At 29.7% G+C, this 25439-nt stretch overlaps 2 protein-coding genes across 8 annotated transcripts; one reads left to right on the top strand and one right to left on the bottom strand.

The window, feature by feature from the left end:
* The first annotated feature begins 9358 nt into the window (after window positions 1-9358).
* Window positions 9359-21100, top strand: LOC114749929 (protein PTST, chloroplastic-like). 7 transcript variants are annotated; one of them, XM_028938469.1, is made up of 10 exons: window positions 9359-9370; window positions 15031-15075; window positions 15809-15852; window positions 16120-16432; window positions 17242-17331; window positions 18504-18572; window positions 19730-19835; window positions 20158-20246; window positions 20577-20689; window positions 20773-21100. In XM_028938469.1, exons 3-10 carry the CDS (start codon window positions 15830-15832, stop codon window positions 20873-20875), a joined length of 906 nt encoding a protein of 301 aa, XP_028794302.1. In that variant the 5' UTR covers window positions 9359-9370; window positions 15031-15075; window positions 15809-15829; the 3' UTR covers window positions 20876-21100. The 7 variants fall into 7 exon arrangements, with proteins under 7 accessions (XP_028794302.1, XP_028794306.1, XP_028794304.1 ...); XM_028938473.1 differs by lacking the exon at window positions 9359-9370 and adding an exon at window positions 14869-14971 and having other exon boundaries at window positions 15053-15075; window positions 16123-16432; XM_028938471.1 differs by lacking the exon at window positions 9359-9370 and adding an exon at window positions 14869-14971 and having other exon boundaries at window positions 15053-15075.
* Window positions 21101-23329: 2229 nt separating this feature from the next.
* Window positions 23330-25432, bottom strand: LOC114749936 (uncharacterized; the record flags this gene model as incomplete). Its single annotated transcript, XM_028938484.1, has 5 exons — window positions 23330-24223; window positions 24312-24401; window positions 24544-24649; window positions 25125-25321; window positions 25414-25432. Coding segments are annotated over 5 exons (1173 nt in total), but the record flags the coding sequence as incomplete, so codon positions are not given.
* Window positions 25433-25439: the final 7 nt, after the last annotated feature.

Raw genomic sequence — 25439 nt, 5'->3', positions numbered from 1 at the left:
CTAGCGAGTCTTTCATACACTGAGAAGTGGATGAATAGGGGCGAGCATTTATGTAACCATGAAAAAATCCAGAGTCTTGGTATTATCTAGAATTTTAATTTAATTGGGTGTTTAGTTTCAGACTCCGCCTCACGCGCCGGAGCTGCCCGGACTGTTGCCGAATATCGCAATTATTGGCTTATTGCGTGTTTGGTTCAGGGGAATTCTTAGTATTATCTACTCATCTAGTCCTATTTATAAAACATATCTAACATGTTTCATACAGATAAAAAAAAAAACCTTAAACTGCATTAACTGTTTATTAAAATATAATAACTTTATAATTTTATCCCTATTTAATATATACATCTTCAAAAAAAAACTATCTACACTATAATAAATGAAAGACAATATAGTATATTCATGATAAAAATTTAATGAAATGACTTATAAATAAAACAAAAAAAAATCTCTCTCTACCCTATAAATAGAATAAGAAGAATATTTTGTAATTTCTGATTTTCTCGATTGAAAATATTATATGTTTTATAAGGTAAATTTAAGTCAGTTTTTCTGTATTAATATTTCTTATTATTCACCAACTATATGCATGACTTATCTTTCAAACTTATGTATAGTGTGTTTGGGTCAACTTAAAAACAATAAATTTTTTATATATAACTTAAAGATTATGCAATTACAAAATTATATTATCTCAACTTTGATTTTATGATCTGATACATCATAAGATTTTTTGAAATGTTAATGAAATTATTTAGAACAACTTTTCAAAGTTTCTTCGTCAAAAATTCGAATAATATAATTCTAGTATACTCTCCTCAGTTTGATTTCAAAAAAGACTCCTACCTTATCTGAAGATTCAAAATAAATTTCAGTACCCCATTTGGATACTAATCAATGGCTGCCGGTTTGAGTTTGTCATTTTCTGCAAAAAAAAAAAACGATTACGGTGTGTTTTTAATATTTTAAAAAAATTAGGTTAAGATCATATTGTTTATGCAATCTTTGCTAATTTTTCTTCCAATATTTGTCATTTGTCACGTGTCTTCTTCCCACGTATCACATTTGACTCCAAGGAGTATGAACCAAACAGGCACTAAATAGATAAACTTGGATTCCATCAAATTTGTTCACAATTAAAGTGGGATGAGAAGATTTCATATTGATGTCATTGGTTTTTTTTAAATTAATCTTGTTATGTTATTCTATTTGGCGGGTCTATATTTTTAAAAAAAATGGAAACAATATCGAAATATTGGAATGGTTTCCTATTATTTTTTAAATCAAAGTACAACAAAACAAAATTTCATTGGAGGTCCTGTTATCATATGTTTGTTTTAAAATGTTTATTCTTTTTTTATAAAATTGTTGATTCTTTCATCCAGATATAAATACTCTCTTTAGTTTACTGCATAATATAAAACGTTAGTGACAAAAAAAATTGTAATTCAAAATATAAAATATTTTCAAAATAATTAATGTGATTTTTCCGCTTTCACCCCTATTAAATATAGGAGAGAAATGAGAGATGATAAAAATATAACATTAAATGTAGTTTTATTTTTTAAAAGGATAAAATAAAAAAACTCTGTTATTTTAAGATAAATTTAACAACTAAAATTTCATTTTATTAATATGTGATAACTGAGAAAAAGCTATCCAATTTTTTATATTATAGAGCAGAAGGAGTATATAAAAAAATGCCTATTGTTTTTAATATCATCACACATAATCACGATATTATATCAACATCTTTTTTCTCATTGTCTTTCATATTATATATCTCTATCTGTTTATCTATATACTAACTCCGATACTTAATGTAGGACCTCGTTTAATTTTTATTTTGGTTTTAAATATAAGACCTCAATTCATTCTATATCTAATATTTATGTATTTTTTCTAAGATTGTCCTTTGATAGTTATAGCCAACACATTTGATTAACAAAGATATTTTAAAAAAATAATACCTATTTATTATAAATAACTAATTTAATTTTTTTAATCTCTTTAAATTAGTTAACTAGTTTTTATAATTAAAAGAAGAGGTAGTGATTAAAGCAAGCCCACCGAATAATAATTGGGCAGAATAGGTCAGCTGAGAATTCATTCACGTCTAGCTTTTTCCTAAAAGCGTACTTGTCAATTCTGGTAGAAAGAGTCAAGGAAACAATAAGGGCGTACTCATCAACTTTCTCTTACAAAGAATAGAAGAAATGGCCTAACACGACATTATAAAGAACTCCTGCCCCCCAAAAATAATACCACCTCCGTTACTTTATATAAAAATTAATTTTTATCCTAAATATGATATTTTTATTTATTTTATCTTTTATTATTTTTCAAAATATTTCTATTAATTACAAGGGTTCCCATGATAATTTTAACCATCCATACATATGATTAAGAAAGATAGTTTAAACAGATTAATATATATTTGTGACAAATAACGAACTTAACTAATTTTTTTAATATTCTAAAATTAGTTATGTAACTATTATATTAATGATGGTAATATAATAAATAATGAAAATGATGCACCAATATTAATGTAAAATAAAAAATAAATATTATAATAAGTCACATGCATGATTTATTCTTTAAATTATTGATAATAAAAAAAAGATTGTATAAAATCATAATTTTCTATTCATAAAAATATAAATAGATATACTTATATTTGTATAATTTAAAATATAAGCAAAGCTTATTCATGTCTAGTCAGCGATTTCATTTCTCTTTATAAAAATATGTCTGCTGATAGGGCCTGCACATAATAATAAAATATTATGTTTATAAATCTTCCAGTTGTAGTCGCCCACCACATTTGTTGCTAGAATCGGATGATGAAATCGGTTGACTGACTCAACCTTAGTTTAATCACAATCTGATTGGGGTTCGCTAAATAAATCAGTGTTTCAACTGGTTTAATACGATACTCCCTCCGTTCCTTATTATAAGAGACATTTGATGTTTATAGCATGTTCCTATATATAAGAGACACTTAAAAGTTGTCTCTACTTTTTTGTATTGATTTCCTATTTACCCATATTATTGTCTCCACTCACACTCTCTCTCCTTTCCACTTCTCTTCTTTTAATAATTTACCATTATTCTCTCTCATGCTCTCTCTCCTTATTAATGAGGGCATTTTTGGAAAAAAAAATTATACTTTTTACACATTGATTGTTCTTAACTAATTTTAACTATTTTTTTGAACAACGTAATTCGGTTATTCGTCTCTTATAATAAGGAACGGAGGGAATATTATTTACCCAATTACGAGGCCAGACCGTGTTTTATATTCTACCCACTTTAAAATCTTGTAAAAATTGTTCAAAAATTTTTCATTGCAAAACTCAATTCCCAAGAATGAACAGGGTTGGATTTAACAAAAAGCATTAGTTTCCCGTAATGTGATAAGCTAAAATTTAAATCCATACTGAAAAAGATGCCTATATTTAGTACCTAACAATACTTTAAACATAATTACCTTTAATAAGAAAGTAGTTGTGCTTAAAAAAAAAAAAAGAAACTTAATTCCCAAGAACGAACATTTTAAATTTGCTTAACTTATATTTCACGAGTGAGACTCTTAGGGTCTATTTCGTTTGAGGGAATGGAGAGGAAGAGATGAGAGAAAAAAATTTTAATGAGCCTATTTTAAAAAAATAAAAAAAGTGGGGTTATAAAATTTTGATGAAAAGAAAATATAAGATAAAAGAGTAAGAAAAATTGATTAGAAGATTTTAATCTCATTTTTTTAATTTTTTAAAATAAACTCATTAAATTTTTTTCCCCTCCCTTTCCCTTTCCTCGTACTAAAAAGACGCTTAGTTTTATTACGCGTGCGATATTTTAAGTTATAATATTTGCACGATGTAACACACCTAATACACACTGTTAAATTGCCTCTTTTTGGACAATAAATTTTACAATACCATTCTTGTCATCTATGTACGGATTCCTTAAAAGTTAAATTTGATTTTAAATACAATATTTTAAATAATTTTGTCTTATAAATTTATAATTTTTTTTTCAAAAAAGTTCGATATGGTACGTCAGAAAAATTAACATATATTTATTATAAATAATTAATTTAATTAATTTTTTGAATATATTAGAATTAATTATTTAATTCTTATATTGAGGATTAAACTTTTTAACAATTTTTCTTGAAGTTTACATGTATAGCTCTTCCCATGACTTCCCCTTCTTCTCTCCTTTATTAGTATCGATAAACGCCAAAACATTGCATCCACGACCTATCTATACCGAACCACAGAATCAGAATCACACATTAATTTATGTGATTATTGATACTAAGTTGTTTTTTTAATAAACAATGATGAGTTATGTCATTCATTTATCATATTTACGCATACGGCGACACCGGCCAGGTTAAATAAAGCTAATATGGGTTCCATACACTTGAAAAAGTCGGAACACATTATTCATCAGTATCAGTATTGCATGGTGTGACTTTTAAACATAAAGACTTATTTTATAGTATATATTTCTAAATATAATACTCATTTTGTCGTATACTAAGTGCTACACAGATAGAAATTATTAAAATAATAATCTCTTTTGCCCTAATTATGTCACTATTATAAGGTGCATTATACAACTTCTTTCCTATTTAAAATGTAAGGTTTAAAGTATTATCGTATGAATATATGATCGTTCGATTAGTTTTATACAATATTTTAGTTTCCTCGTTTTATTTTTAAAAAGTATAGTTTCAGTTTTTTTAACCATGTCAAAATAAGTCTCAAATGATAACTTTATTACAATAATCATTATTATTTTAAAAATAAAATTTAATATTTCAGTACTTGATAATATCTTGTCAATATTTAAAATTTTAATACCGGTATTTTTGTTAATGGTGTTAGAATTAAATATAGGAGCATGCAAAAACCTAATAGTCTGGTTTGGTTCAGATGAAAAAGGTGATAAAATTGGACTAGACTAGACCATGCTAGTTGGCTGAGCTGGGTTGGGTTCTAGACTAAGTGATTATACTACCTGAACTAATATGGCTTGGGCTAGGTATTTTTTTTTCAAGAAAATATTTTGTAATTTGAAAATATTTTATTGTTGGAGATTCTTAAGAATTTATGTTTAAGTTTTAATGTTTTAGGATGATTTTATATGATTATGAGCTTTTCATTGTTCTAATTGCATTCATTAGCCTGAATCTTGGTTCCCTTTTTTTTTTAAAATTAAGGTCTTGGACAGCCTCCAATCTGGCCGGACCTTGGGTTAGTATTAAGGTTAGTATTAAATTGGACAAGACCACAAACTGCTAAATTCAGCCTAACTAGTCATCAAACCAGACTTCGAGTTGGGTTTTGATCTAATATGGTCTGACCATTAGGCAATTCTAATTAAAATATTCCAAAAACATTTTATAAAATTAAATCCCTCATCTTGTGACCAGCTCTGGGTAACTGCCATGAGAATGTACCAATTTAAATAGAGATAATGGCCTGATTTTTCAAATAAAATCGAATTAGTAACGTCTCACTTATTAAAAGAAATTTACGTGTTACTATGCTATAGAGCAATTATCATGTATCTGTGTAAAAAAAAAAAAGCAATTGTCATGTATATATTTCTTAATCAGCAAGGATTGAATTATTGAAAGTGTCTTTTAAGTTTTTCTTTTTTATTTTTACAAACTTAAAAATATGACGCAATTAATTTTTTTTTCTGTGTATTACATAAAACGTAATGTTGTTGAAAAGGGGAAACACATTAGATTTTTTTTTTGACCATGAAAAGTGAAAACACATTGTATTTGAATTGGTTATTGCTACCTCCAGTGTTAATTATAAAACTTCAATTTACAAATAAGATCTTATAATTAAGACCGGATGTAGTACTTTCTTGGTGAAATCTAGTTAAAACGAACATTTCTGGGGAAAAAAATTAAATTAAAAAATAAACACATTGTACATAGAATTATTCTTTTTATTTATTTATTTATTTTTGTTCAATAATTTTTGTTTTTACCAACATCCAGTCATTCTTGGTTTTTTCCTCTATTAACCTTAACCAACACTCATTATAAATTGTAAATGAAAACAATATGTAGTGGTTAGATTGTTTTCAAAAGCATAAATATATTTTTATTAGATATAATTTTATTTGAGACATGTCAGGCATTAAATACAAAGATTTCTTTTAACGAAATCCAAGCATTCATTAATTCAAACTCAATTTTTAACTAATTTAATTAAATTAAGAAAATTAAGTAAGTTAGTAAATTATAAGAAATATGACATATTTTTCTTAAAACACTATAATTATCTTCCTTAATACCCTCATTCCTCTCTTATTTAATTGTGGTTGATAGAGTATTAATAATTTAGAAAAAATTTGATAAATATGAGAAATAGATCTTATATTTAAGACCAATATCAACTCAATAATTAAATCTTATATTAATAACCAGAGGAGTATTACATTGGGAAAATTCCTTTAAAAAAAACTTAAATAACTCAAATTTTTATTTAGATTAATAAATTTGTCAATACCTTAATAAGGTCATGAGACCTAAAGAGGGATTTTAAAATTTTATAAAATAACTATAATACCTTTTTTATAGGGAAAAAAAACTTAGAGAGATGAGGATTTTATATCATAAAGATTTCTTTCAACGAAATTCAAGCATTTATTGATTCAAACTCAATTTTTAACCAATTTAATTAGATTAAGAAAATTAGGTAAGTTAGCAAATTTTAAGAAATATGACATAGTTTTTTTAAAATATCATAATCACCTTCTTTAATACTCTCATTCCTCTCTTATTTAATCGTGGTTGATAGAGTATTAATAATTTAGAAAAAATTTGATAAATATGAGATATAGATCTTATATTTAAGACCAATATCAATTTAATAATTAAGTCTTATATTAATGACCATTGGAATATTACATTGGGAAAATTCCTTAAAAAAACACTTAAATAACTCAAATTTTTATTTAGATTAATAAATTTGTCAAAACCTTAATAAGGTCATGAGACCTAAAGAGGGATTTTAAAATTTTATAAAATAACTATAATACCCTTTTTATAGGGGAAAAAAAACTTAGAGAGATAAGGATTTTATATCATTCCTGCGTTGTGTAAAAACTTTTAATGAAAAAAACCTGGTGTCTATTATTACAAAGTCTGAAAAATCAATCAATGAGGTATAAACGAGTTAGTTTTCATATTAAATTTTCCTCCCTTAATCACACAAGTGTGTTATGAAGACAAAAAATTGTTCATTTAAAATTAAAACATGTTAACTGTGAAATAGAACATTACTTTTCAAGGTTATATTGTGATAAAATTTTATTTAAAGATTTATTACAAATGTCTTATAAAGATAGAAAGTTATTAATTTAGAATTAGAATGTGTTAATTGTAAAGGTTGTATTATAATTAACTTTTATTAAAAAAAATGGAGACAAAAAATTATGAATTTATAATTAAAATATGTTAATTTTTTAGGTTTTATTGTGATTAGGTTATATTCAAAGACTTATTGCAAGTGTGTTTTAGAGACATGAAATTGTTAAATTAGAATTGAAATGTGTTAGTTGCAAATGAAATGTGTTAATTTAGAATTCTCTTTTAATTTCTAATAAAAAGAGTGTTAGAATCATTTTATAAAACTTCAAAATCCTTCTTTAAATCATGTAACCTAATTAGAAGTTTGACAAATTTAATGACTCAAATAAATATGTGAGTTACTATATTTCATCTTTAATATATAACTAGTTGACTAATTTTGGTAGAATAAAAAAGTTTGTTAATTTAGTTTCTTGTAATAAATAAATGTTATCTTTCCTAGAATATTCTTACTAATCGTGTATAGTAGTATTAGTTGGAACTACAATTTGATAAAACTTTTAACACGTATAACTATCACAGGGAATACTTTAAAAAATAAATAAATATAAGAGATAAAATATATTAGGATTTTATATTTAAGATCAAATTAAAAATTAAACTAACTTATATATTAAGTAAGGAAGTTAGTATTTAAGTCCCTTTTTTTTAAAGGAATTTTTCCGATTATATTATATTCCTCTCTCTCTATGTATATAGATGCAGATATCGTCAGATGAATGAAGAGGGGCTTTTTTACCATAATACTATAAATAGTAAAATTATTTATCAATATGCTACACTTTTAAAAATATTTACAAATATACGGTACTTAAAATCGTTCTTCAGGTGAACAATTTTTAAAGTCGTTTTCCTGGTAAACGACTTCTTCATAATCAGTTCTCAATGTGTGTGAAATGAATGAAAATCGTTTTTCAGGTGAACGACTTCAAAAATCGTTCTTCAAGTGGACAACTTCAAAACTTTATCTGCTACTGAACGACTTCTTACCTCCTCTCTTGATTAAAATAATTAGTATAATGATTTATCAATCATTTGAATGACAAATCATGACTAAATAATAGGAGAAGGATGTTGATAATTACATAATGATATTAAAGCTAATTGTGAAATGAGTATAAGATGTATATTAATAAAAAATAAAAAGTAATAAATATTTCATTTAATAAATAATAAATAAAAATTAGGTTTATAAGGAAAAAATTATCCACCCTACTAACAGTGACTTCTAGTCTCACATCTTGGCCTCCTTCTCATATGTTGTGACCGTTGTTGTTGTATGTCAATTTCTTGAGATCCAAGTGTCTCATTTGTTTGTATAGTTGGTGTGTTCAAATCAAGCCAATGAGACTCATTTAAATGTATAGATTGTCAAGAAGTGACAAATGCTTCATGTGATAGTCCACCATGTTCAAAAGTAGAAGCATTGTATTTAGCTGAAAATAACGTAGGATTATCTAATAAAGTCATGAATGGTTAAAATTGAGAAGGATTGGTTGAGTTGGAAGGAGATGATGATGAAAGTGTCATGTAATGAGACTCAAGTTGTGTAGGATCAACAAAAGTAAGGGGGGATGATAGTCACGATGATATACTAATTATTTTAATCAGGAGAGAAAGTGAGAAGTCATTCAACAGCATATGGAGTTTTAAAATCGTTTAACTGAAGAATGATTTTTAAAGTAGTTTATCTGAAAAACGATTTTAATTCATTTCACGCACATCAAGGACTGATTATAAAAAAATCATTCACCAAAAGAATGACTTTAAAAACTATTCACTAAAAAATAATTTTAAATATAGTATATTGATAAATATTTTTAAAAATATAACATATTAATAAATAATTTTCCTGTTATAGTATTTTGGTCAAAAAACTGATGAGGAGGAGAAGGCACGTTGAATATTCAATTCAAGATTGGTGGTGGTGATGTGACAGAACACAGAAGGAAGGGAATAGGGGTAGGAGTTATGAATTATGAGGTCGGTCAGGTCTAGTCACGGGGGTCTCGTGGGTCCCACCACCCAACCGTCAATGATTCCAATGATTCGTACCCAGTTTCTCAGCAACTTTACTCCTAAGTCCTAACAGCAGGACACCTTTTTTTTGGGTGCTATACGGCTCCATTATTGCACATAAAATTTAACTAAATTATACTACTTCCGATCCTAATTATAAGATCCAGTTGACTAATCTGAGAAGATTAAAAAAGTAAGTTAAGTTAGTTATTTGTAACAAATAAGTGTTGCCATTCCTAAAATATCCTTACTAATTAAGTGTGCTGGTTAGAACTATCATTATTAGAATGACTATCTTGGGAAAAAATGCATAAATATGAGAGACAAAATGGATTGGGGTCTTATAATTATGATCAAACTAAAAGTCAAACGGGGTCTTATATTAAGGACCGGAGGTAGTATTTCATATTCTCACCTTTTTATTTTTAATTAGCATTTTATTCAGATAAATAATTTATATAAAATAAATAAATGATTTTATTTATAAAAAATGGATATTTATTTTTTGAGAAATTTAATTTTTAATTATTTATATTTAAAACTACTTTTTATATATTAAAATCTTAAATTTATAACCAAAATAAATTCTTTAACCTTTATATTTATAATAGAATGAAATATTCTTACTTTTTTTATTTTTAATTAGCATTTTATTCAGATAACTAATTTATATAAAATAAATAAATTATTTTATTTATGCAAAATGGGTGTTTATTTTTTTTAGAAATTTCATTTTTAATTATTTATATTTAAAACTACTGTTTATATATTAAAGTCTTAAATTTATAACCAAAATAAAATCTTTAACTTTTATATTTACAATAGAATGAAATATTTTTTTATTTATAAGAACAACTTGATAATAGAGTTTAGAAAGCATGCCATATGATTTATGGCTTATTAATAAGTAGATTGTTATAAATTTTATATATGTAATTATGTATAGATATAGCCAGTCATAGGGGGGAAAAACAGAAGAATAAACCATAACGAGCCCCATGTATAATAGATATTCATAGAGACAGAAGAAAATAGTGATAAGAATAAGATGGTTACGCACAAATAATTAAATAGATGGATAATTAAATAATTTCTTGACCACAAATAATAGTCTGGTTTGACGGCATGAATAGATGGATTTTTTTTTTTCCAGGTAAGTGGATGGAGACAAATTTAATTTTCCTAATGGATCAGTGACGGCTGACGGTGATGTGGGTCTAAGGAGGAGGGCCGCACATTGCTGGCAATTAGCAAAGTCGGAATAGAAAGCAATTGTCACATGTTCACGCTAGCGGTAGGCCTTTCGTTAATTAAGAATTTTTGTACTCCCTTCTTTTATTATTTTTTCTATTTTAAAAACATATATTTTAATATTAAAAAAAATTTAATTAAAAATTATATTAGAATAAATCATGCTTACTATTTACCCTCATTATATTAAATCTCTAGTTTATCTTTTAACATTAATATTTATTAATGATCTCTTTAATTTTTACTAAAATAAGATGTAAATTTATAATTTAATTGAAAATACATACATATAATTACAAAATTTTTAGCTAACACATATATTTAAAAGATTACATCACAAGTAAGTTTTAATAAATAAATGAGATTCAACCTTTAAATTTAGTGTAAAATAAAATTTTTTATTTATAAAATTAATAATTTATAATATGGTAATTGATTTAATAATATAACAAAAAATTAAAATATGTATTAAAATTATTTTTAAATTTCAAATAAAAATATATCACATGTGATTAAATGATAATTATTAAGTCATATTTGTGTTATTTCGGTTAAGATAATAGGTCAACACTATGATTTAATAGTAAACTAATAGATAGGTGGATGAAATTAAATCTCAAAACTAGAAGTGAGATTTGTGCAACATAGGTTTCTAAAATAAAAGGAGGTCTCTATGTTAAATAGAGGGGAGGTTAATATATTTTACTCAATAGCTAATTTATGTACATTAAAAAATAAGTTAAAATTAGTTATGAACAATAACTAGATAAAAAATACTTTTGTTTCTAAATATACTCTCATGATAAATGAGAAAAAGGATGGAAGAGGATATATGGAGAAATATGGTGATAGAGTATAATAAATGAGAGAGAATAAATAATCAAGAACAAAATTAAAAAAAATACATTAAATATTAAGACATACCCGAGATAAAACTTTTAAAAATTACTAATTTTTAAAATGTACTTTTGTTTAAATAAGAATAATAATTAAAAAAATGTCAGAGTTGCTTGGCTTAATTGAAACCAAACACCTCTTCCTTAACTCTTAGTTTTAACAGGAAATTGTGAGTTATACTCTTATTTGTCGCTTGATAGATGATAATCAATACATTCATTAATATTTATAATTTTCTTGGCAGTAATTATTTTTATAATAAGTAATCAATATTAACTCTTTAATTATATTTTATACTAAGAACCGCAGGAGTAAATTTATTTTTCAAACTTAATGCACAAAAAATGTGTTTAGTTATAAAAGATTAGGAAATAACAATAAAACACAATGTCATAACCATCTTGGGATCTTCCATAGCCGCCGCTTCTAAAAGAACATGCTTTCTGTAGATGATAATTTCGAAGAGATTCTTTCACATATTATACAGTAGTATAAAGAGGCCCTAATTATAATAACGCTTATTTATTAAAATTAAGGTTTGTTGGCTTGGTTATAAATAATTAATTAACAATTAATGTCACATTTTGAAGCATACAAAAGCCACTTCGTGCAGGAAAAAAAATGTGAACGTGAACTCGACTGGGATTGAAAAAGGACAAAGGTGTATTCAATATCTCAAATTTTTTAAGATTCCTTTTTATGTTTTATTCAGCATTGTAATATTATTTTTAATACATTCAACGTCCTAATCTAGTATGTTAGACATGGAAAAAAAAAACATTGAGGTACTGAATGCGCCAAAAAAATAAGATCAAAATGTTAAATGTATCATACAAAATCAGAGATCTTGAATATATTTGTGAAAAAAAAAAAATTGGGATGCTGGATGTGCTTTTATCTGTTTGAAAAATAAATATAACAAAGCTCTGCTCCATGTCATGTAATAAAGCCTTTTCTTATGTTTCTGGTCACAATCAGGAAATAAAGAGAGAGCCGAAGGGACCATAATCTCTGAGCCTCATTGCTTTTCCACGTGCCATCATAACAACTAAGAATTCTCCATCCAAGATTTTACTTTCACTTGATGCTGGGTCCTTATTTTCATAAAATTTGAGACGAGTCACATGGATAATTATATTTATGAGTATTATTATAACTTTCTACAAATTTTATATTATACATAGATATATAGATATAAACATTATATATAGAATCAGTGGCCTTGTCACCAAACGATGTTACGCGCTTTCCTTAAAGAATACTACCTCGGGTCCGGTCTGAAAGAAGTTAAGTTAGTTATTTGTAATAAATAGATATTGTCTTTCTAAAAATATCCTTACTAATCAAGTGTATTAGTTAGAATTACTATTGTTAGAAGAACTAATTTGAAAAAAAAATATAAATATGATAACCAAAGTGGATTGGAGTCTTATATTTATGACTAAAATTAAAATCAAACAAGATTTTATATTAAGGATCGAAGGTAGTATTATATAAGAAAGAAAGGCAGAAAAAAGAAGTATTGGGCCTTCCTTGATATAAAGGTAACTTAAGGGGCCTGCAAATAACAAATGGGGCCCATCTCAGAACCGTTTTCCACCAGAGCCCATTTCATAACTAAAAGACTGCCTCCACACTCATCCAACTTGCAGGAAAAATCAACTAAAGTTGACTATAACAGAAAAGACTAGTGCCTCAAAATATATCAAATTAAAGTTTGAATTACTATTAAAAAAATCATTCACATTTAGTACCTGAAAATATTTTAAATAGGATTGTCTGAAACAAAATGATACTTATGTGTAGCAAAAACCTGGAAGAAGAAATTAGAACTCGAGAGATTCTAGGAAGTCACATATCTGTCTCATGGGCAGATTGTGATTCCTAAAGGTTTTAATATAAATTCTTTGACATTTTTTAAATCAAAACCACAACCCTATTAGTTTATAGAAATTTGAGGTCAGCTGCAAATATTATTAATTAGAATATTTTCGGAATTTTCGTAGATATATTGGTATTTGTTTCATCATAACAGTCGCAACTCACAAGATCTAAAAGGATGGACGGCTTAATTAAGGCATGAAACATAAAATTAATCTCACTCTTATGAATGCAAAAATTAGAACAATCCTTATCCATAATACAACATCAAGATCTATCTACATCCGAGTGAAAAACAGAGGAGAACATTAAATTTTTTTTCCAACAGAGAACATCAAATAATTTATTTTTTTGAATGAAAAAAAAGGAATATAGTACTTACATATTTTGAAAGTATCCACAAAGAGTACCTAAAACTCAAAAATTTTTGAGCTCTTATAAGCTCTAAAAGTTTATTTTCATAATAAAATACCCTAGTCATTATTCTTCGATAAGTTTAATTGTAAAATTACGATATTTGACCAATATCTTTAAGGTCTATTTGGTATGAGAGAAATGGAAAGAAAGGGAAGGAAAATTTTTTTTTAATGAACTCGTTTTGAAAATTAAAGAGGTGGAGTTATAAAATTCTGACGAAAAGAAAATATAAGATAAAAGAATGTGAAAAATTAATTAAAAATTTTAGAAAATATTACCTCCGATCTTAATTATAAGAGTCAGTTGACTAATTTGAAGAGATTAAGAAAATAAGCTAAGTTAGTTATTTGTAATAAATATGTGTTGTTTTTCCTAAAACATCCTTATTAATCAAGTTTATTGGTTAGACTACCATTATTAGAGGGACTACTTTGAGAAAAATGTATACCAAAATAAAAGTCAAATAATATCTTATATTAAAGCCCGGAAGTAGTATAAGAGAAAAGAATATGACAAATTAATTAGAAAAAGTTAGAAAACCCCACTTTTTCAATTTTTCAAACAGAGTTCATTAAAATTTTTTCTCCCCTCTCCTCTCTTCAATTTTCCTCCTACCAAACTGATCTTTAACGATTAAACTTAACAGCGGATAATAACTGTTTAGATTATAAATGTTAAGAAATAAAACACTTGAGGCATACAAAAGCAAAAAGAAAAGAAAGATTTAGGTGTTAGACTCCCTTTCATTAATAATTTCGAAATATCTAAGTACTGATCCCAAAAAATAAATAATTTATTTTTCGAAAAATATTTTATTTAATAGTTCTAATTAATTACTCGGGTTTTTTTTGACAAAAAGCCAAGCCACCTCGCGGTCGTGGCCCACTCATTTCAGTTCCCACGGGGTAATCATCAAGGGCCCACGCCACGTGGCGTGATAGCACCAGTACGTGTCACCATCCCCCGTTCTCAAGTCTCAACCACGAAGTTTTCGAGTTTCTGTTTAGCTTCAGAACTCGAAACCAGCGGAGCATGGAGTGACGGAAGCGACTGAAATACACAGCGCCAGAGTGATAATTCTCAACCTCCTCAAACTCCGTAAGTTCCTTAGCTAACCCTATTCCATTTGTTGCATTCGATTGTCACAGTGGCCTCAGTTTGCTATCTGCTTCTATGAAGGTTCGTCCACTGTGCTAGAATAGGTACGCTTTCATAATTTTTTTTTTTTGGTGTGACAGCATTTTCGTCCTTGCATAATGGATAATAATACTCTAAGTTTTCCAGGAGCCGGATTAATTTTGTGTCTAGACATAAATTTAAAGTTAGCATTGATTTCTGTTCGGTGCTCATTTTGGTTCTCATTACAGTGATTCCTTTGGGTTCTTTAATTCTCGTTCCAGCCGAAAGGGGAGAAAATCTATGGGTTGTTATCTCATCAAACCTTATTGGCAGTTAAGAAATGCACTTTTGTTTATGTAGTTTTCTAGCATTCCTCAAAACAGGGACTAAGTGATGCAGTTTTTAAAATTTAAACGGATATTGACAGAAATTCTGTCGGTAACGTGCTGGAAAACGATTAATTCTTGTATGATCCCAGCTCATCTGCAGTTCTGCACGGGCTTGTTTCTGAGTGAATGCCTGTGCCTGGGGAGATTTGGATTTGAGGCAATTTGTCCTTTCATTTGGTTTGGAGAAAATATTTGATGAAAGCATACCGCAGACTGTGTGACATGCTGTACTGTCGTTGCTACATTGGACTGCTTTTGTGCTTCTCATTCGCAGCAATGGCTTTTCATTGCGAGGAAAACGTGTTTGCAAAATTTTTTTGCTCATAATTTATTTCTATCCTGTCTTGATTGTATCATCCTTGCAGCATGGCGTCTCAATTACTAGACTGCTACTAATTGCTGATCTTTCCCTTTGTGTTCTTTTCAGCTTGTCGTAAAATAGCTCTTCATGATGGAGATAAGTACAGCCAGGTAAGCATATTTGCAGTCAATCTTAGACTGACCATCTGTCAAAACATCACCATTGTTCTTCCCCGCCCTTTCTGCCCCCTCTCTCCTCCCGCCCACCCACTCTGACCCTCAGAAAGGAAAGTTTGAATTCTTTGTATTGATATTATTGAGTTGTCTTTAGTGCTATTGCTCACATATCCTTCGTTCTGCAGTATCGTTGTATTTTAAACTCTAGCTTAGTATTTTAGTAACTAGTAATTATAAAAATTATGATCTTCTTTATTTTAGTAGGTGTTGTCCAGACCCCCAGCCACAGGCAATATTATTTTCAAGAATTTCAAGAACATCAGGACGGGAAAGCACTCATAGAATTTCTTGCAATATAACTGCCCAGAGCTCAAGGCTGTGTTATCGAGGCTTGGCCGCTTCCTACCGAATCTTTAATGCAGTATATCCAAATAGGCCATTTCTCCGTAGAGCACATTCTATGTCAACTAGTTTGGATGAGTCTACATCATTGCCGTCCGAAGGCGATTCTGATGAAGATGAGACTGAAGACTTGAAGGAGAAGATTTTGGAACAACCACTGAGAAGTGAACAGGTAATTTCCAATTCCGCTACATGGATGTCTAATGAAAGCCCATGGCTGCTACTTGCCAGTCTACCTTTGGGAAGTGCGGAATTCCTAGTATCTTCCTTAATTATTTTAAGATCAGGAACTATAATATCTCAAAATGTTTAAAATCACTTTCAGCCGCTCGGAATTTTAGATGATAGCCTCTTGCCATTCCATCATGAACGGGGGAAAAAAAAAAAATCAATTCCTGTCTTTGCTATTTCTTCTGATTCTTTTAATCATCTTTCTTTTTAGGGCTTGTGGTGTTTATATATGATAAAAGAATGGCCTATAGTTTGTAGTCTTATGCATGAAAGGTGATGCACCTGTAATATGCTCCTACTCACTGGGATTCTGTAAATACTAAAAGTTGAAGCAGAAAGGCTACGCTAATCTAGGAGATGGAGTGCATAACTTGAGATGTAATATCCATAAGTAATCTTTACTTGGCTCTATTGCATTAGCCATTTGTTAGGTCCTCAGTTTATAAAATAAATGAAATCAGTTGAAATGTTGGGTGTGAGGTGCAAAGCTTGGAAAAAAAAAAAAAAATCCTTGTCTTGATCATAACCGACTATGAAATGAGAATGATTATATTTTGTCTTCATCTTTTCTGTTTATTATTACTGGCTGCTGCAAGGAGAGACTATAAGGACCTTTAACTCATGTTACAGGGTTGAGTTCCCGCGCAAACTTGTGCTTACTTAAGTTTAGCTGTTTCTTGCACAATATACCTGATTTATGCTTCTGTTGGGTTTAATTTCCTCTACTTTGATCGTTTTCTTCCCAAAAAGATAGCAGCACTCCTTGCTGATACTGAAAGAGCAAGGCTTACAAAGAAGCTTAGTGAAGCCAACCAACATAATCGGTTCCTCAAAAGACAGGTCTGTGCATAGATTAAATATTTTGGACTGTTCTTAATTTGAAATCTGGGTTTTCCATATGATAAAAAGTTCGGGAATTGACTACTATTTAAGAGTCTGAGTTTCATTTCAATCTTCTAAAATATTGAATATATTGGGTTTGAGTTTTGTTCACAAACCATATAGATATCTTTCATGGTTGATTCTTCTCAATGTTTTGGAAGAATCACAACTCAAAATCGAGCTCATGAGGTTTAGAGCTGGAGGTCAAATGTGAAGTCCGCATTAGAACCAATACTCCTTGATGTGGAACTCAAGTCCCATGCACTGCAATCGGTTTGGACATCACATCAGATATCTATGTTAGAATCAAAAGGAACATCAACACAACTAATTTGGATGTTGCATCTGCCCTTGATTAAATATGATTACACTAAAACAAGATTCTGATTTGTGGCTGTACTATTATTGGTGAAATAAAATGCATTTATAGAAAAACAGGATACAAGTGGAATTGGATTTGTATATTACGTCAAAATGAAAGAAATTATGAATTTGGTAAGTTATTGCTGGGTCTCTGATCTTGTTAATTATCTGTAGTTGGCTAACTGTGATAGTCCATACAGATAATGGAAATTCTTGCAATCACGTTTTGTTACTTACCAGTCATTAGTGGCTGACACATCCACTGGGTTAAAGTTGGAGCATGCATACCAAATGAAATGCTTTGAAGATTCAGTTATCCACTTTTAATATCTAATGCCATATATATGTCTATCTCGTTTGTGTTTTACTAGACTGTGTTCTAATACTTGGTATTTTCTTAACTTTTATTTTGTTATTGGGAGGTGGTGGTCCTTTCTGAACTAAACTAATATTGGTTCCTGATTTCATGCTGCAACCATTTCTGGCGGGGATTCTTTCTTTTAAATTATAAAAATATAAAAAAATGCGTGTAGGGAATAAAATATTGATGAGCGAATTCAGAAGTCTTAAATTAACGAACAGGAAGATTTTGGCAAAAGGTTAACTAGGTGCGATCCCCATGCTCCACGATTCAAATTTTAGAATGACAATCTAATGAGTGAGCCTGTTGTGCGTGATTATGAATTATGGGCTTCGTTTTTACTTTTATATATTTATGGCAAGAAACATCTAAATCACCATCCTGTGTTGATTTCTGTTCTCTACAGTTGCAAATAAAGGAGGAATCATTGGTTAACTTTAAAAGTGAGCTTGCTGTTATGGAGCTTGAGGTTCAGGTTAAAATCGATTGCAACTTCTTTACTTTCCGTGGCTTTTTCATGTTGCCTAGCATTCTATTTAAAAGATATATGTTGACTAATATTATGCCTAGCAGTCAATGATTTTTACTACTCTCTCTAGTCGTGAAGGTAGGAGCCTGTTGAAGGCTTTGGTTTGGTGCTTAATGTAAAACTCCATTCACTTCTGTCTATCACATTAATTATTTTTTTCCTTAGTGTTTTAATACGCTATTTGCTCACTGCAAAGGAAATGATTAAATAGAGTGAATAAAACAGGAGGGGTATTTCAGGAAACTATCACAAATTGTTCACACGTTAATGGCAAACAATTAACTTAAATTTGTTTCTTAATCCTTGTGAATTAGGCAAAAAGAAATTAGGATCAGCGGAGGATCTCATTTTGCATGATTCTTTATCATGATGTCTTTCATTTAATTGCTTTGAGCTTGAGTCATAAAATTCTATGGAAGGACTTTATGAAGCTTTTCTGGTGGCATGCATGTAACTATCCATTAACCTCTTTTTCATTTCATTGCTTGGAGCTTGAGTCATGAAATTCTGTGGAAGGACTTTATGAAGCTTTTTTGGTAGCATGCATGTCACTCTCCATAAACTTCCACTCCTGCCACTATCTTAGCCTGCACTCTTTGGTAGTCTGAACTGACAATTCTGCTCTCTTATACTCCTGTTTTATTGATGGCATAAGACTAATCTTGCTTTGTGTGAACTGTTTTAACTTGAGATTGGCACACAAATTCCGCCGTCATAATGAACTCTGGCTCGTGTTTCCCTTCTACATCTGCGCTGAAGTTGTACATCAACAATGCTTAACTTTGCTTGTTACGTTGTTTCAATCTATATGATCAAATTGATGATTGAAACTGCTATGAGTAGTTATATAATGGTTTGAGTAATTAATCTTAATTTGATTGAGATTTTGTTGATGAAACCTATCAATGTTAATATTATGATAATGAGATATTGCATCTTATAAACTAAGCGTTGTTTAACCTCCTAGTCACTTTAATTTACGATTTCTTATGCCAAGCACCTTTGTGAATTTGAGAAGATGCTACACACCTTTGCCTGTATGATGTTTAAAATTGTCCTCAGCTTTATTTGCACATCTATGACAATATTTATTTTGGGTGCAGGCTTTGGTCAAACTTGCTGAAGAAATAGCTCAGTCTGCTATTCCAGAAGGTTCAAGGAAGATCAATGGAAAATATATTCAATCTCACATTGTTTCTCGTTTAGGAGGTAGAATGGTGTTGCAGTTCTTCTGCGTACTCCATATGAAGTGGTCCATTTATATACTGCTGATGAATAAATTTAAGGAAAATTATATATTCATAGAAATAAATGGGATAACACTTACACAAATCAATCAATATTTTAGTGAAGTAGAACCTCAAGATTGTTACTTCATATGGTGTAACCATTATGTATTCATTTTATAGAATACGTGCATTTCCCAGCTTTGAATTTCCCACACTAGGGGGTGCGGTTCTGTCCAGTTCTGATAAATTGTTGCCTCTTCTGTTTCTCTGTGGATGCATATGCAATCATTTGGCCTCCAAAGCTATGCATGAGAAATTAAAGGAACAGATAAAGGATGTAGTTTCAGTTCAATCCAAAGAGGTTCCTGTATTTTGGGTTGGCATGGCTGAGGTAAATATGCGAAGATAGTTCTTCAATTATTCTATGAAAACTTTGATCTGAATGGTGAAAACAATGGATAGTTTATATTGATGATTTTCTGACAAACACTGCTATATCTGAGCATGTCAATCTGAACAGGGTTGCTTTTGCAGCCGTATCATATGAATCAGCTGATTTGATATATAGGATTGCACATTGGCTTCGTATGACCGCCACTATAATCTGTAATATGATAGTGAAATATCGCATTACTAAGCTTTTACATAATGTTTGGTTTTTAGTTTGTGTCTGGTTAATACGTGAGTCATCTATTTATTCTGTTGTATTTTTGCTTTCAAGAGCGTGCAAGTAATGGGCAGCTTTGATGGCTGGAGCCAAGGAGAATACCTATCACCAGAGTATGATGGTTCTTATACCAAGTTCTCTTCAACGTTGATGCTTAGACCAGGAAGGTACGGTTTTCTCAACTAAATGAAGTTCTGAACCTGATCTTGTAACAGTGAATCTTCTTTTGAGCCTTAAGAGTCTTGTGCAGGTATGAGATCAAATTCTTGGTGGATGGTGAATGGCAGCTTTCGCCGGAGTTTCCCACTGTTGGTGAGGGATTAACCAAAAACAATCTGTTAGTTGTGGAATGATAGTTTTTAGTTTGCAGAGGCATATGTAGTTTTTTTAAGTTTTTGCCATTCTTCCCCTTGGACAATTGAGTATGTTCCCCATGCGAATCAAATTCTTCTGCTAAACTGGGTTGAGGGCTTGAGGCCATGTTTGTTCAAGTTAGACGGGTCATTGCAGCTGAGTCCAGTCGTAGATGCGTGTAAGTAGTTAACTTGCTGATAAAAATTACAGCAGTTTTTTTAGTCCTTGATGCATGAAAGAATTACTTAACTAATTTAGATAAATCAAAGAAGTGAGATATATTAGTTAAATACAATAAATGTGAATTGATCTCTCTAACGTTATATTGTATAGTATTAGATTATATATCAATTTATAAATTAAGTAAATTAGTTTGAAGAAAAAAGATAAATACAAAGAAAAAATGGATTGGGGTTTTATATTTAAGAATAAATTTAACTTTCTAATCAGCTCTTGTATTAAAAATTAATGGTAGTGCATACAATGAGTGACTGGCCTTTATGTCAAGTGTTATTTACCTAATCTATAAGAAAATATATTGGACTTATTTATCCCAACAAACATTAAATATCTATATCTATAGGAATTCATTAATATTGATTTTGAAAGGATTTTTTCTTTTAATTCAGAATATTTTAAGTTACTTTGGATTTGAATTTGAGACTAATTTTTGTTGCGATTGTAAGATTTTTTTCTACCAGCAAGGTAACTGTAAGAATACTTAATTATAGCCAAAAGACAAATTAATTATAACATATCTTGTTATAATTTAAATGTGATTTTCTCTCTTAATCTATGCATTTATCTTTTATAACCAAGGAATATGGTTCCCAAATATTTGCCGTGCAATTGTGTTATGGATGTGTTTAATTGTGATACTGCAACTTTCATTATATATTTTTTAAAATTAATCATTTAGCTTTTCAAATTCTGATTTATATATAATTTGATTCGATGCAACTTACTCTTACAAATTTATACTATTACTTAATGTGGCCATACCTCAAGCAACCTAGCTCTCCATAACTCATCCATGTGGCACTAATTTTGATCAACACATAATTATTTGGCATACTAATCAGGTCAATATAAGAATTACTTGACTAATTAGAGTAAATTAACAAAGTTTTTAAAGTTAGTTTTGCAATAAATATGTATTATTCTTTCTAGAATATCTTTGTTAATTATGTGCATTATATAAAATTATCATTTAATGAAACTTTAAAAATGTGCAACTACTACAAAGACTATTTTGAAAAAAATACATAATTATAAGAGATAAAATGAATTGAGATGTTATTTTTAATATTAAACTAAATATTAAGCTAACTCTTTTATTAAATACTGAAGATTGCGCGTGTAATGGATGTTGGGAAAACGCAGCTAACGCATCAATCTGCCCCCTTCTCTCTCACCTCTTTGTTTCGCGTCACTTTTTTTTTCCCCTTTAAAATAATACATATCATTATCTTTGTTTATTAAACTGAATTTTCTTCTTTGCCATGGGCCTACCGTTCTTCGGTCAATTTTTGGGTTGGCCCAAGTATCAATCTCACACTTGGGCCCAAATATCAACCTCAAGACGGTACATGCCCTTCAACGATAATCAAGCAAGTGAGGGAGGAATGATATTAAAAAAAAGATAATTATGGTATTTTAGAAAAAATATATCATATTTCTTATAACTAACTAACTTACCTAACTTTTTTAATCTAATCAAATTAGTTAAATAGATGTTATATTAAGGACATGAGGCGTAACATATATAATACGTTGCAACAATACATGGTTAAGTAAAAAAGGGGCCTCTATTGAGGTGAGGCGCCTACTGGACCATGACACAGCATACCTTCTGATAATCTATGTAAGTTTGTTTTGATTTCAGATTGTAATTGTTGGTACCTCTTCAAGATTCACTGATTTCACTGATTCTGATAAGTACTTGTAACATCTTGAATAATTTTTTTCAATTAAATTCGATATGTATTTGCTCAAATAATTTTGGTTCTATTACCGGATTTTCTCATTGAAGGGTATTGAATGATCTATGAATGATTTTGTTGTTGGACTGCACTCGCCAATAAAGGTGAATGATTTCCTATCTCTGGTTTTAATTGTACGTACGAAACATTATAACCTGAGTATGGGGGAAAAAAGGAGAAAATCTCCTCCAAGGGAGAATAAAGAGATTGAAAATATTAAGTAATATTTACCTTAAATCAACTTTAGCAGTAAGGATTGAATGGGTTGAAAATAGAAATTTAACATTTTTTTGGGGCTAAAATAGAAATTGAAGATTTGAATGGTTTTGATGCAACAAATTCATTTTTTTTCCTGGGCCACCTCTAATTAAATTATATGTAGATTCAGGAGATTCAATTTATTTTCAGAAGAAAAAGGAAGGACTTAACACTTAACATTATCCACTACACACTCTTCTTCTTCATAGAAAAAGGAAGGACTTAACACTTACATTATCCACTACACACTCTTCTTCTTCATCTCCTTCTTTATTACATCATTTGAAGATAGAAACTACCCCATGGGATTGTTATCTAGAGATGACAGTGCCATTTCCTCCTGCAATCAATTGGAGGAGGTATGAATGTTGAAGTAAACTGTATAAGTTTCATCTCTAAACCAGTACAATGGCTCCAAAACATAATTCCTCTTTGCCCCTTTGGCTACAAAACTGATAGGATTATACTGGCTTAGTCCCTTTCTTGCTATAAAGCTAGCAGCTCTTTTGAAACTATTAGTATGAGGTTTAGACTTAGACTTGCATTTAAGCTTCACACTTGCACCAGATCCAGTACTAGACACAAAGCAACCCTTCCTGGTTTTTGATTCCAGGGATATAGTTCCTCTTTGTCCATCCAGTCCTTTTACTACATTGAAAACACTTGAGGCCCCACCATTATTGGAAGAATGACCCACAATAACTTGACTATTTTCTGTTGCTTGGTGCTTCAAGTACATTCCAGGGAGATCAAATGGTTCCAACATCACTGCTTTACCAATAATATCTCCAACTGTTGCAGAGCCTTTTGAGGGCGACCCACTTGGGACAATTCTAAAGGTTGCATGAGTAGTCAATGCCGTTCCAGGTTTAGGTAGTTTTGTCATCTTAAGAGATTGATTTGAGTTTGTGAGAACAAAAGTTGAGCCAGAAAGATCTTGAGAAAAAGTTGCCAGTTGACTGTTGTAATTAGTAGGGATTGGAGTAATCCAATCATCAATAGATGCATTTGACCTAATTGTAATGTTCCAATCACTAGTGGTGTGGCCAGCAAGAAGATATGGACCATAAAGAATTGCTTGGACAGAAGCATATTTTAACCTGTCATCTATATTTAATTCAAAACACAGCATCAGAAATAAGAGCAATATTTTTCTGACCTGAAATGGTAGTGATTAACATTCATGAATTTGTACCTTTTATAGGTTCAGTTCTAAGAGTAATGGGAAATTGCAGAGTTAGCTTGTCATTGGCACTCCACTTTCTCGTGACCGAAAGAAAGTTTCCTTCATGTTCACAAAACAAAATGAATAATTTATTGAAACATACACACTTAATTTTATAGGGATAAAAAATTAAGACGAAACAGGCATCCTTAAAGCTGTGCTTTTTCTCGTAGAGAATTTAGCTTAAGAGTTAAGTACATACCAGGTGATGACATAGATAGGGTCTCAGAATTTAGCATTGCTTTAGCACCATCCAAACGTGCCCATGTTGGTATCCGGAAGTTCAGTGTTGAAGAAGAACTTGATCCCTACAAAAGTGAATATTTCAATGCATACCCCATCCATTGTAATTTAGCTAATTGGCTTAGCGATTAACCAAAATTTAAATAATAAGTTGAGAGATTTTTTGGCATCATATATGTAACTTATCTTTCCATGTAATGTTCAATATAAATCCTTATGTACCGTTGTTTGAAATGTTCTATGTCTTTTATCATGGGGGAAAATTAATTGAAGCTCAAATTTCTAATGGATTGATAATTGATTCATGCAAAAGCAAGTATCATTTGAAATATTGAGTGGCTAATATTAGCATTTCTTGTTATTGACTAAATTTACAGGGCTGAAATGTGATAGTAGCAAACTGTTGTTAGAAATCATACTCCAAATTAAGTAGGAAAATGGGATGCCTGCCCTTATCATATTTATAAATGATGCTTTGAAGCATCATAATTAATAATAATTGGTGTGGCATGTATAACACAATGCAAATGCAATAGGTACCTTTGTAGGAGAAAGTGTAAATGTGACTCGAAGATAAGGATCTCTCGAAGTGGTAGGAACCACTGTCTGATTAAGCATGAGATCCCCTGATTTCCAATTAAAAGAGCTTGATATGTATTGGATAATATAAAGAGTTGGATTCTTCCCATCTTGTTCAAAATAAATAGAGTCCCCCAGCTTTGAGAATGATTCAATACCTAAACGATGACCGGAAAAAATTTATGTATGTTTGAGTTGTGAAATGCTATATTAAAATTTGAATTATTTAATAAAAAAAACATATGAATACCTGTTCCATAGCAACACCAAAAAGAG

This window comes from Neltuma alba, unplaced genomic scaffold (genome assembly GCF_004799145.2).
Source record: "Neltuma alba isolate B1F8T4 unplaced genomic scaffold, ASM479914v2 tig00006231_pilon, whole genome shotgun sequence".
In the NCBI taxonomy this organism is placed as follows: Eukaryota; Viridiplantae; Streptophyta; class Magnoliopsida; order Fabales; family Fabaceae; genus Neltuma; species Neltuma alba.
The sequence above is the reverse complement of the archived record's forward strand: the minus strand, read 5'-3'. Positions and strand labels throughout refer to the sequence as shown.

Coding starts and splice junctions, on each gene's coding strand:
- LOC114749929 (XM_028938469.1), top strand. CDS start 15,830: ATGATGGAGATAAGTACAGCCAG. Junction 15,853..16,119: donor ATGGAGATAAGTACAGCCAG/GTAAGCATATTT, acceptor TCTTTATTTTAG/TAGGTGTTGTCCAGACCCCC. Junction 17,332..18,503: donor ATCGGTTCCTCAAAAGACAG/GTCTGTGCATAG, acceptor TGTTCTCTACAG/TTGCAAATAAAGGAGGAATC.